At 60.0% G+C, this 13,020-nt stretch overlaps 1 protein-coding gene across 2 annotated transcripts; it reads right to left on the minus strand.

The window, feature by feature from the left end:
* Positions 1-2,388: 2,388 nt before the first annotated feature.
* Rps6ka4 (ribosomal protein S6 kinase A4) lies at positions 2,389-12,870 on the minus strand. 2 transcript variants are annotated; one of them, XM_026414441.2, is made up of 17 exons: positions 12,745-12,870; positions 12,586-12,657; positions 11,694-11,912; positions 11,488-11,603; positions 10,808-10,915; positions 10,502-10,582; positions 10,305-10,408; positions 10,049-10,199; positions 7,369-7,533; positions 5,722-5,850; positions 5,400-5,533; positions 5,206-5,299; positions 4,577-4,750; positions 4,306-4,500; positions 3,807-3,966; positions 3,452-3,615; positions 2,389-3,239 (listed from the first exon to the last, which is right to left on the minus strand). In XM_026414441.2, the coding sequence occupies exons 1-17, from the start codon at positions 12,797-12,799 to the stop codon at positions 3,045-3,047; spliced, it is 2,316 nt and encodes a 771-aa protein (XP_026270226.2). In that variant the 5' UTR covers positions 12,800-12,870; the 3' UTR covers positions 2,389-3,044. The 2 variants fall into 2 exon arrangements, with proteins under 2 accessions (XP_026270226.2, XP_026270227.2); XM_026414442.2 differs by having other exon boundaries at positions 12,632-12,657; positions 12,745-12,803.
* Positions 12,871-13,020: the final 150 nt, after the last annotated feature.

Genomic DNA, 13,020 nt, shown 5'->3' on the forward strand with positions numbered 1-13,020 from the left:
AAGGCCACGTGGGACTGCTGGCATTAGCTGCTTCTAGGAACAGGGAACTGGTGGCTGAGGGTCAGGACACTGGGCAGTTTTTCTCTGTGCCTTCTTTGTGTGCCCTTTGGATTTCGGATCACCTCAACTTCTTTTCTTTTCACGGATATAAATAAATTCACATTTTGTGGGCTGGGGATATGGCTCAGTTGCTAGAGTGGGCACAAGGCCCTGGGTTCCATCTCCAGCACCAGAAAAATTCATTAATCAATTAGTTAATTAAATTTACCTTTTGAAACAAAAGAAAAACATTTCGGGGCATCTTTGATACCTTACAACTTCCATTTCTGTACAGCAGAGTCACAAACTCAAATAGCTAGAGGCATGAGGGAGATCCATGAAGGACAGCGCCAGTGTGAGCAATAGGGAGGAGTGGGGACTGTGGCCCGCTGGAAAGCAGAGGCCCGTCTCTGGGGCAGCGTGATTCTGCTGGGGCTGATTAGATCACACAGGAAGGCTGCCCGGGCTGCCAGCCCTTGTGGTTGATCAATAAAAGCCGCCCAAACTTCCCTGTGCATGCCCTTGTCGTAAACCACACACTGCCTACCCCCGAAACACAAGCCTCTGCTGCCTGGTACAGGCCTGTCTGCAGGTCCTTCATTAGTGCAGAATATTCTTATTTAGAACCCCTCAGAACACTAAGAGAAGACCTTGCCCCGAGCCCTCCAGGTCCACACCCTGGCCAGCCTGGAGCCCCACACACCCATCTGCAGGATCCCAGCCACGCGGGGTCAAGGCGAGGTTCAGTCAAGGCTGACTCGTCCCTTGGAGTCCTGCTCTGCCCTCTTAGCCAGCTCCCTCCTCGGGGCCACTTCCCAGTTACTTCACCTTCGAAATGAAGCTGAGGTCCCCTTTCACAGAGTGGCTGTGAATGACAGGGGGTGGGAGGTGAAGAAGTTGCAGGTGAGAGACGGCTCTACTCTTCCAACAGGCAAAGAACTTAAACGGCCACAGCTGGTGCTCGTGATCGAGTGGGGGGACATGGGATGTTGTCGTGCCCTTAAATGCGACTGCCCTGTACAGTGCGAGGGGGGGCTTCTGCACATCACAAGACTCCCTAAATCCCAACGCGCCCTCTGGGTGCTGAGCGCCTGCACTCACAGCTGTTAGTACTGGAGTTCCTCCCGATGACAGATGGGGAGGCCCAGGGCTATGAGGTGACCTGCTCATGTGGCACTCAGGAGTGCCAGAACTCAGGAGTCAGAATTCGAGACGTCTCCCCTCCCCTCCTCCTGGAAGCCTGGTCCCGGGTCCCTCCCTGCCTTCTCAGATCGACAGGATGGGACTTGGCTGGGCACCCCTCGACCCCCAACGGATCCACTTCCACGGGGCGCCACCTGCCCACCAGCCAGCAACGGTTGCTCCCGAGGTCCCCCTGGCTTGGCCCTGACTTTGGCACCTCTGGGGCCCCAGCTCGGATCCTCAAGTCTCCAGGTACCTTTTTGTCCAAGCAGCAAATCTCAGGCCCAAAGAGGAAGCTCCCTGGTGAAATGGTCCCAGGAGGTCGCTAAGTGGGGAGGAGCCACAGGGAGACAAACTGGGGTGCTATCCAGGCAGGCCCTGGGGTGCGGGCCGGCAGGACAGCCACATTATATGGACAAAGGACCCTGACCTGGGACACCAGCAAAGGTGCTCAGGCCACCATTGCCCTGGGGCCACAAGGGCCAGCAAGGGTCACCCAGCAAGGAGTCCCAGACACTCCCTGAGAGGGAACCATGTTTTGACGCTGTGGTCACTGTGAGATCCACAGTGGCCAGCCTGGCTCAACCGACCTCCCCTCAGCCCACCCATTCAGTCAGCTTCTCAAGGGGAAGGCCACCGTCCAGCTCTAACAGCCAATTAGCACCTGGCATCTCTGGCCAAAGCGATTGGCTCACGGTGGGCACGTGACCTAAAGGAGATCCAATCATATCCAATCCAAGCCCTGAAACCCGGTGATCAGAGACAGGCGATCTAGGCAAAGTCTGCTTTTCAATCATAGACTCTGGAGCACCTGGCACCCCTCGAAGGGCCACAAGGAGAGTCCTTCTGTCCAGAGCATCGCCAAGGGCGCAGAATGAAGAGGTAGGGCTGGGAAAGAGAGTCCTGACCACGTTTTTTATTCTGGATCAGGCCTCACCTGAAGTTACAGTTAAAAGAGCCTAAGAATGCCTGTGTGCTGCTTAAGCAAGTTTAGGTTCGGTTTTCTATTACCTACAACCAAGAGAATCCTAAATACCTGGCAGAGCTGTACAGGTACCCAAGATGAAAGTCGGCGTTGCTGTTCATAAGATCTGCCTGTCCCTCCCACCCACCCCCAGGTCCTACACCCTGTCCCAGGAACAAACACAGGCACAGGTGCCACACACAGCACTGGGTGGACTTTTATTTTAAAGTCAAAGGCACAGCCTGGATGGGCTGAGGCAGTGACGGTGGATGCCCAGCCCACACGGCCCCACCCTCGGCCAGGAGCAGCTGTGCCAAAGGGGAAAGGGTGGGTGAGAAAGGGGCCTCCCCTCTAAGGGTCGCCTACCTCCTTCCTTAGCCCCAATAGGGGAGAAGCAGGTGAAGTGAGGCAGAAGTACTTCAGGGGGCCCCAGGGTCTCTCCCTCAATCCCCCCAACACAGGTCTTTGGTGGACATAATTGCACAGACAGTCCATAAAGTGACAGCTTGAGGAGTGTCCCCTCCCAGAAGCCACGCCTCAAGGGAGAACAGGGAGGGGTCCCAGTTTCTCGCCGGTGACCACCCAGCGTGTAGGAGCAGCCCCTGGGCGGGACCTTCCGCCAGGTGAGGCAGTGTCTGGGAGAGGGCGGCGACCCGCCCTCCCGGCAGCCCCTCCTTCCCTGCATCCCTAACTCTATCTGGTAAGACATAAAAAATTCTCTGCTTATAAAAATACTTCTGCTCTGTCTGGGAGTGGGGTGCGGGAGAGTGAGGAAGGGGCGATTCCCGGGGACGGGGTGGAGCTGCTGGCAGAAGCCAGGTCCCAGCTCCTCCGGGGAAGGGGTCACAGTGGTGTGGGGCTAGGAGGGGGGCAGGGGGCCGTTGGCTCGGCGGGAGGCTCCCTTGGCGGCAGGGGCCCGGCCCGGGGCGGCAGGCGCGGGGGAGCCGCGGCGGGAGGCGGCTGCGCTCCGCAGCTTCTGCTTGCGCCGCTTGGCGAGGGGCGCGTTCTCCACGCTCTTCAGGAAGAAGCCCTCCCGCTTGCCGCGATTGAACGCCTGGTGGGAAGGCAGGGTGAGGCCCGATCCCAGCTGGCCCTCCCCCTACCAGGTCTTGACCTGCCGGCCCTCACCCCAGCCTCCCAAAGGTGAGGACCCCAAAGGGCCGGAGGCCAGGCTTGGTTGACCCGGCCTTTCCAGGCTCGGGCTCCGCCGCCTCCCCCCGCCCACCCAGATCGAGGCTCCGCCCACCCCGCCGGCCCCGCCCTTACCATGAAGGTGGCGTTGAGCCCCGAGCGCACCGCTGGCCCCGAGGACTCCAGCACGTCCGGCGTCCGCAGTGGGGGCGAGGAGCGCGCGCTGCCGTCCTGCAGCCAAGAGCTACCCCGCAGCCCCTCGAGCTTCAGCCGCTTGGCGGGGTCCACAGTCAGCAGCCCTGGAGGAGGGACAGGGAAGTGTGAAAAAGGGGTCATGAGGAGGCTGCACCCAGAGATCCAAACAGCCCCACTCTCCTCCTTATCCATCCCCCAACGAGGACACCGGACCCAGTGACCATGGCTGCCCCAGAATAAGTAACCGTATGACCTCCCCGTCCCCAACCATGGATTGCGACCTCCAGCTCCGCACCTCGGACCAGCTCCTTGGCTTCCTCTGACACGCCCTGCCAGGCCTCCCCGTCAAGGGAGAAGCGCCCCTCGCGGATCTTGCACATGATTTCGGCTGCCTGGCTCTGCCCGCCCTGGCCTGAGGCCCCCTGGAAGGGCACCTGCCCCGACAGCATCATGTACTAGGAGAAGGTGGGCGGGGGTAGAGTGAGACCTTACAGGCTGCAGGGCCCAGGCTGACCCGGAAGCCCACCCACAGAACCATTCGCCTCTACCCTGGGCTGACTCCTGAGACCCTAGCATGATGAACCCTGATTTCTACCCCTAGTACAGGATGCCTCAACCCCAACATCACAGCGACGCCCTGTATTTAGGAAGACCCCCGATCTCAGTCTTAGATGCAAACCAGCCATCCCCACTAAAACGACCTGGTCCCCCGCCTCGTGTTACTCCCCAACCAGGAAGACCTCCAACCCAGGCTTGGGCCAACCTGAAACCTTCTTGGGGACCACGATTCCTACCAGAATGACGCCCAGGCTCCAAAGGTCGCAGGACTCGTCGTAACCTTGCTGCGCCAGCAGCTCGGGGGCCGCATACTGCAGCGTGAAGCAGGGCGTCTGCATGGGCCCGGCGGGGCTCTGCGGCCGCAGTCGCGCGAACCCGAAGTCGATGATCTTGACCGGCGCCCCGGGCGTGTCATCCGCGTACAGGATGTTCTATAGGGACAGCGGCCCGCGGTCAGAGGCGGCCTCGCGCGCCCACCCCTGCCCAGCGCCGAGGTCCCTCGCCCACCTCGGGCTTGAGGTCGCGGTGCACCACGCCCGCCTCCTCGTGCATGAAGCTCACGGCTGACACGAGGCTGCGCAGGATCTGGCTCGCCTCTGACTCGCTGAAGTGCCGCTTCTTGCGGATGTGCTCCAGTAGCTCCCCGCCCTGCAGCAGCTCCAGGACCAGGTATGTGTGCAGCTGCGGGTGGCGCGGAGGGCCACGGTCACCACGCCTCCACTGACGGAACCCAGCCAGGCGCACACAGCGGCCAGGCCCGTCCCCAGTCCTCCGACCCCTCACGTTCCAGCCCTGACCTTAATACCACCCGCAAGAGCCACGCATAGGCCTCACCTCCAGTCCTCAGATGCTATCCCTCCCAGGACCCGCTTCTTTGGCCACTTTAAAGCCCCGCCCCCGTAAATCCTAACACCTTACACGCCCTCCGCAAAGTCCGTCTCCTAGGCCATCCTCCGGCCCGCCCTACTACAGTCCTCGGGACTACTGCCCTCAAATCCCACCTCTCGGCCTCCTGGGTCCTCTCAGGACCCCAAGGACACCACATCCGATCCTACGCCCCGCCCATGGCCCTCAGGCCCCTCCTCCTGATCTCTTCTTGGTGTCCCTGCAGTCCACCTCAGCCTGGAAGCAGTCACCTGGTCGTGATGAACCTCATGCAGATTCACCACGTTGGGGTGCGACTGGCACAGCCTCAGGGCGGCCACTTCGCGCTGCGTGTTCGCCTCAAGCCTGGGGAATGGAGCAGGCGCGTTTAGAGTGGCCCTCTGGGATTAGAGTGGCCCTCTGCCAGCCTCGCCACCCAGGCCAATTGGCTGGGGGTCGCTCCCACCTGCGACTGAGGATCTTGACTGCAAACTCCTGACCGCTCTGGCGCTGGCGGCAGCGACGACACACAGAGAAGCTGCCCTGACCCAGAGCTGGCTCCCGAAGGTCCAGCTCGTACTGCTGGAAGAATGGCGAGTCCTGGAGGCAAAGGGGGCGCATCAGAGGCCCACCCTGGAGACCCATGGCCACACCACACCACGACCCACCTCAAAAAGGCTCAGGACCTCATCAAAGACACTGGGGACGCCTGGTGCACCCAGGCCGTACTCCGCAGCCCAGACCCCTCACACCCAAAGTTAGTATTTCCCCAGCCCAGCCCAGCCCACCTGCATCATGGCACTCCTGGCCACCGCTGCCCGGCCAGGCCGGTCTCCAGCGCTGGGGGCTTCCAGCGCGTCAATCATCACAGCATTGTTGTGATCAAACAGGATGGATGGCGCCACAAAAGAGTATCCCTGCAAGGCGCGGTCAGGGGCACATAGGCATGGGGGTCAGGGGTGCGGGTGAGGAACCCTGGAAAGCCTACGCCAGAGGGTGGGGGAGGCAGAAGGAAGACCTGGGCAAAGGGACTGTGGGGGACGTCCCCATTGCATCCTGGTGCAGAGGGGATGGTGGACACATTCTGTTCCACCTGGCTTCATAATGGCTCGGAGCCCTGTCAGTCCCCCACCAGTCTCTGACCCCACCTTCCTCAACACAATGAGGTCCCTCCCAAAGTACCTGGCACATGCTAGTGACCAAGAAAAGGACAGGCAAAAGCATGAAAGCACTGTGGCCTGACATCACACACATTTGGCTCATGAGAAGTCAACGCTACTGAGGGGGAAAAAATCCTTCCCTTTCAAACCAGAATTTGGCCCCCTTGGCAAGGTGGAGCCACCGAGGACGTGCGGAGAGAAGCCAGAGTTAATTCTTTGGCTCTCCTGGGGCCCCATGTGCCAGCAATTCCAGAGAGTTTCAAGGGTAACTTTAACTGTGTGCTGCTCTCCCCTGAAAACCTAGCCCCACTGTGCACTATAATGCAAGCTGCTCAGAGGCAGGACTTCCCTCTGTTAGGTTCACTGATACATCCCGGGTGCCCGGATGAGTGCCTGGTATTCCATACACATTTCTGAATTGTTACATAAATGAATGGAAATTAACCGACCGTTAACAAAAACCAACTTTCTCATCAGACTGGGACAGTGCAGTGAGGGGCGTTGGAGCAGAGTTGTCAATCCTGGAGTTTCACACAGGGACTGACCCATCCATCCTTGATACTGGTCTATTCTTATTGACTACGTATGGACCGTCTTACAGGCCGGGCCTCAGAGCTGGGCCTCGGGACACAAGGACTGAACACACGGTCCCACCTCTTGGGGGCATCCGGACCAGTCGGGATACAACAGGTCAAACTGCCCAGTAGAAGGTGCCATCTGCAGAGGGCTGGTGCTCAGGGAAAGGGTGACCCTGGGGGCCTGGTGAGTGGTTGAGGAGGAGCCGGTGAATGGGGGCTTGCCAGGGGACTACTGTGGCAGGACACTGCAGGTAGAGGGCACAGCGTGCCCAAAGACACAGAGGTGCATCCTGGAGCCTCTGGGCACTGGTGTGGTGCCCCCGACGCATGGGGGGGGGGTGCTAGTGAAGAGCAAGCTGCACAGTGACAGGGGCCTGCAGAGCCACGGGATAAATGTGGCACCTCCTGGATGCCCACATAAGCACGTGAGTAATTCAAAAACAGTATTTTTTTATAACGAGGGGATGATGGACTAGAAGGGAAATTAACACAAAGTTTAAACCGTGAGCCATCAAACACGTGCCCTGCTGCACTGTCTCCATAACCGACAGCCCCAGGCGTCTGTAAGTGGGGAGGCCTGGAGGAGAGGCTGCGTCCTGACCGGGACCCGGGGCCTGTGTGGTGCCCACAGCCGGCCAGGGCAGGGGCGGACCGAAGCTCCCTCCTCTTCTGAGTCTGCGGATCCAGGAGTTCTCACCTGAAAGATTCGGGGGTCCCCAGCCGGGGGGCTGCCAGCGGGTGAGTAGATAGGCTCCAGCCGAGTAAATTCCTCAGCAAAGTTGCCCACATCCAGCTCTGAGCGGATCTGGGGCCGGAATGGGGCCGGGATCTTCCTGGCAGCCAGAGCAGCCCAGTCTAGACCCTGGGGAAAAGGAATCATCAGAGATTAGGGGTCCAAGGGCAGGTACTGGAGACCCCACTTCACTGGAGTCACCCCCATGGGCAGCTCCCCAACAAGGCAAGGGTCTACCTGGCCTCTGGGACGGGCAGCTGTTCTACCTACCTCCCAGTTCCCGCCTCCCTCCCTCTGGTAACAGAGCCCCTATTCCCCTCCGAGAACCGCCCTCCATCACACTTCACCGGTTCTGGAGCTGGTAACAGAGTTGTCATGACAAATAAGTAAATCTATCCCACTGGGAGGAGGTGGGTCTGGAACTGCTGAGGACCAGGACCCTCCTGAGGCTTCATGATGAAGTCCCCATGCAGAAAAGCAGAACCAGGAAGTTTCAGCACCTGTAACCAGCCTGGCCTGAAGCCAGACCCCTTTTCTTTGGACTTTTCACTCATTGGAGTATAAATATGTTCTTTGGTGTGTAAGCTAATGTGGAGGAATCTGTTTATTGCCTATCCAATATCTACTCTCCCTGTCTTTCTTAGCACTGAAGTCACAATTTTACTCCAGGAGAAAATGTACAGAACTAAAATACAATATTTCACCCTCTCTTGATGTTAGGGATGCCCAAAAACTTATAAGCAAAAATTGCCAGGTAGGAGTGCAGGGAAAGATCCTCAGGAAGGAAAGGGGAGCCAGGCATGGTGGTGCACACCGATAAGCCCAGCGGTTTGGGAGGCTGAGACAAGAGGATCACAAGTTCAAGCCCAGCCTCAGCAACTTCACGAGTTTAACTTAGCAAGACCCTGTCTCAAAAATAAATAAATAAAAATAAAAAGGGCTGAGGGTGCAGCTCCGTGGTCCAGCATCCCTGGGTTCAAGAGCTTCAGCAGCCAGCCTGGGCCACGAAGCAACCCTCAGGTTGGAGGCTACGTGCTAAGAATAAGAGAACCCAAAGAAGAGACGAGAAGAGCTTAGATTCCTGAAGACACCTTGGCACCATGGAGACACCACGCACCCGTGGCCTGCCAACCTCTGCACTTCTTTCGTGTGAGAACAAAGCTAAAGAAAGCACTGACTTTTTAGGTCACTGTCCATCCTGATCTCTGGTGCTAGCCGCCAATTCTGTCCCAGTGGACGCCACCATTCTGAGTTGGACTTTGATCAATGGCAGACAAGAGGCTTGAAGGCCCCCATTCTGCCATCGGGGAGCTGAGCACTGCTGTCACCAGAAAGACTGTGCAGAGGGCAGAAGGAAGGGAGCCCTCCTTCCAAGCTTTGGGCCCAAAGACCTGGGGGGCCTCTGCAGCTTGGCTCGTCAGCCGCTCCCAGACCCATCAGGCACCAGCCAGCTTCAGGAATTTATGACCTTCTTCTTCTTCTTCTTTGAAGCGCTGGGGATTGAACCCAGGAATGCTCTTCCACGGAAGTACGTCCCCAGCCCTTTTTATTTTATTTTGAGACAGGGTCCTGCTGAGTTTCCTCGGCCAGCTTCAAGCTGGCCATCCTCTTGCCACGGGGCTGGAAGAGTTCACTGAAGGAAACTGACCCTGCTGTCACCTCCTCTTCCCCACCCCCACCCCCGAACTTCACCTCCGAGCATCTCAGGGCCGCCCTCTAGGCTGGCACGGCTAGGAAGGTCCAGGGTCAGCATTCACAGTATGGCTGGCAGAGTCCCTGACCACCGTGAGGGTCCAGAGTGGGTGGCCCTGTGACCACGTCAGATAAGTGGCAAATCGGATCCCACATGTAAAAGAAGACTCTGGCAGCCGAGACACGGGCATTCAGGGCCACTGGCCCTGGGTTTGAATCTGGCTCCATCACTGCCTGGTTTGGTGGCACCGGGCCAATGACTGAACTTTTCTGAACCTCAGCTTCTGCGTGTGGAAAGATGGGGACCCTCAGAGGGTTCCAAAAGTAACATATGAGCAAAGGGCCACCCTGCCAGGGGTGTTCACCGTCACAGGGTTCTGGCAGGTGACGCCAGGGCCACGTGCAGTGCCTGAGTTAACCAGGTCTCACGAGGCACAGTTCACTGTGTGCCACTCTCTAACGTGCATGTGCTCTTGACAAGGGAACAAGAGCCCACGTGGCCTGATCCACGGTCCACCTGAGATACAGGCACAAGGACCAGTAGCAACAAAGAGCAGAACACCTGTGTGGATGCTGTCAGCCCTGAGTGTCACTTGCAGTTCCCGTCTGGGCCATAAGAGACCCATCCACAGCAGGGATCTGCTCCCAACTCCCCACCATTCCCGCGCCATCTTGGGCAGGACACCAGCCCTCTGTGGCTCTGTCCTCTGAAAACACTGGCCAGTCCATTCCCAGGTGCGACTGTGATGAGCCTGGTGTTCCTCCCTCCTGGAACACACCTGCCCAGCTTCTGTGGAAACGGCGTGAGCCCAGCCCCTAACATGCACACCGGCCTTGTCCATCTGAGGGTTTCTGGATAAAGTAGATCTGGCCCGGCTCAGACTGTCCCTCCAGGGTCCCCCCATCCAGAGCAGCAGCCTGGCCTGGGAATGTCCAAGGTCAGAAGCCTCACCTGGAAGAAGGGATGGTTCTTGACCTCCTGTGCCCCCTGGGTACCCGCACCCAATCGCTTCTTAGGGTCCTTGCACAGCAGCTGCTGCAGCAGGTCCTGCGCCACGGGCCCAATCCGGGGGGGGAAGGGAGGGGAGCACTTCAGGATCCGTCTGGGAGGATGGGTGGGGCGTCAGGGGCAGCGAGCCCCCCCCCCACAGCCCAGCCCAGGCAGGCCCTGCAGCCCCTCGGCCGCCCCCCGCCACCAGCCCACTCACCGGGACACCTCAGCCTGCGTGTTCCTCTCGCCCTCCAGTGTGAAGGGCGAGGCACCCGTCAGCAGCTCGAAGAGCAGGATGCCCAGGCTCCACCAGTCCACCGCCTGCCGAGGCGGGGCAGGGGTGAGGGTGGTGAGGGCCTGTGGGCTCCCACCTTACGCCCCGCCACTACCACCCCAGCCTCCCCACCAACCCACCTTGCCATGCCCCGTCTTGCTACGAATGATCTCCGGGGCCATGTATTCAATGGTGCCACAGAAGGAGAAGGTCCGCTCTTTCTAGAAGATCAAGAGGACCCATTCGTTCATCCACTCCTCTCTCGCACCCCAGTGGCCTCCAAGGCTCAGAGCAGGACTTGCTCAACTTGCAAGGCCGAGGGTGAAATGGGGGAAACTCCTGGGTCTGTTGACTCTGCACCCCCAGAATGCAGACAGGGAGCAGGAAGAGACGGGCAGGGAAAGGCCTGAATGAGGGAAGCTCAGCGGAGACTACACCCCGCTCACCTCTTCCGTCAGGAACTCTTTGCTCAGGCCGAAGTCCGTGAGGACGATGTGGCCCTCGGAATCCAGCAGCACATTCTCCAGCTTCAGGTCTCGGTAGATGATGCCCAGCTGGCGGGAGCAAGAGGGGAACTAAGGCTCCCTCCACAAGACCCTCCCCAGCTCCTACCGCTGGTCTGGTCTCTGCACCAGGTCCCTTGCTCAGAGTCAGGAGAGCCCCAGAGAAGATCATCCACCTGCCAAGGCATCCCTAGGGCAAGAAGGGGCCCAGGGTGCAGCTGCACCATTAGATTAAAAAGAAGCCACTGAAGATCAAAGGAAATCAAGGAGGGAGGGGGCCCCCGCAGGACAGGCTCTGAGGTCCCCAAGAAAGGAGGCCGTGTGAAGAGCCCAGGCCTCGGGAGACAAGTCAGAAGTCTCCGTTTGAGGAAGTTCTTGAAGGCAGCCCGGAGTTCCTGGTGAGAGGAAAGCCCCTTCCAGGAGGCACCAGGGGAGGGGACCCCACCAAGCAGCACTGAGGCTTCCTGCCAGGAGGCCTGGGGAAGCAGCTCTGGTCCCCACCAAGGCCACCACCCCACCCCCCGGAAGCCCAGGGTGTGAAATGAGACTGCCTCTTTGGAGGCCCCTCATTCAACCAGACCCAGTTCCTATGACAGCAGCCGGGAAGCTGGGTTCTCACCCACCTTGTGCAGGTGTTCCAAAGCCAGCACGATCTCACCCCCATACACGCGCACCTCGGCCTCCTTGAAGTACTGGCGCTGGTAGAGGTGGGTGAACATCTCACCGCCACTCACGTAGTCTGAAGGTGCACTTGGTGGTTAGACTCGGCCCCCTCAGGTGGCCTCACCGGCCCCCATTCCCCCAAGTTGGTATGTGGCCGTGCCCTCACCCAGAATGAGGTGCAGCTTGGCATCGGTTTGGAAGGCGTAGTGCAGCGTGACCAGGAAGGGCGCCTGGCGCACCAGCTCCAACACAGAGCGCTCGGTGCGCGTGTGCTCCTGCGTCTTGGCGCGCTGTACCAGCGCCGCCTTCCGCAGCACCTTCATGGCATACAGCTTCCCCGCGTCGTGCCCGCCCGCCTTTCGCACCAGGAACACCTTCCCGTAGGCTGTGGGAGCAGCGAGTGGGTGGAGGGTGGGCTGTGAGTGGGAGGGCGGTGCAGACTGGTGGGAATGGGGGTGATGCCAACCCAGAAGGGTGTGCACGCTGCGGCACGTGTGCCAAAGGCTGGCAAAGCCTTCTAAGGAAAAGGTGTGCACATCTCCGGAGGGTGCTCAGCAACACCAGAGAAGGGACATGCAAACCAGCCTGGGGCAAGAGCAACTCCAGGGGCTGGGGGTGGGGTGGGGCACATGCAAACCTGCCAAGCTCAGAGGGATGGAAAGGGATGCAAGTGGAGGAAGGGCAGCAGAGGTGCACTCCTGGCCAGAGGAGGGAGGTGCACACCAAGATAAGGAGTTTGCAAAATGTGGGCCGGTGCTGTCACAGAGGGGAGGAGCTGTGCAAATCACTTGGGATGGGTGCATGATCCCAGGGAGGCTGGCGAGTGGCAGCAGGGGGCATGCACACGCAGGATCTTGCAGGGAGTAATGATGTCAACGTGGAGCGCCCTAGAAGTGGGCATGAAACCCTGGCACAGTAGGGTGGGGCTGGCAGGGAGAGCTGTGCCGGGAAAGGGTGGGGGGCCTTCCCGGTGGCCTGGCCCAGGCCCAGGCGGGAGTGCGGGCTGGAGGCACAAGGCACTATGCCTGGGGCACCTGCAAGGTGGCCAGGGTCCTCACCTCCCGTGCCCAGCACCTTGAGCAGCTCGAAGTTCTCCACGCTCACCTTCTCCTCGTGTCCGGTCAGGTTGGCTGCGGGCACAGGGGGCGAATGAGCCCAGTCGGCCCCTGACCCCTCATCGCCTGCCCAGGGCAGCCACCACCAGGCCCCGCACCCACCTTCGATGATCTGCAGTTCTACCGCGCAGCCCTCGTCCTCATCCTCGTCCCCCATGGCGGGCGGGTCGCTGGGGCCCGCGCGGCTCGGGCTCCGGGCGGCGCCGGTTACATGGCGGCTCCCGCCGGGGCGGGCGCTTCCTGGTGCCGCCTCCGGGGCCGAGCGGGCGCCGGCACCGCCTCCCGGCTCCCCGCCCCGCTCGGCCTAAGTCAGGCGGCTGGAACGTGACAGCGCAGGGCTGCGGGTGGGCAGCCAGCGGAGGTGGCCCTGTGTCCCCA

Source organism: Urocitellus parryii, chromosome 4 (genome assembly GCF_045843805.1).
Source record: "Urocitellus parryii isolate mUroPar1 chromosome 4, mUroPar1.hap1, whole genome shotgun sequence".
Taxonomy (NCBI): Eukaryota; Metazoa; Chordata; class Mammalia; order Rodentia; family Sciuridae; genus Urocitellus; species Urocitellus parryii.

Bases quoted from the DNA above. Each gene is read 5' to 3' on its own strand.
- Rps6ka4 (XM_026414441.2), bottom strand. From the start codon at position 12,799: ATGGGGGACGAGGATGAGGACGAGGGCTGCGCGGTAGAACTGCAGATC. The intron at 5,851-7,368 runs GTGAGAACTCCT...CGCGCCTTGCAG, and splicing joins GGGACCCCCGAATCTTTCAG to GGATACTCTTTTGTGGCGCC. The intron at 5,300-5,399 runs GTGGGAGCGACC...TCCATTCCCCAG, and splicing joins GTCAAGATCCTCAGTCGCAG to GCTTGAGGCGAACACGCAGC.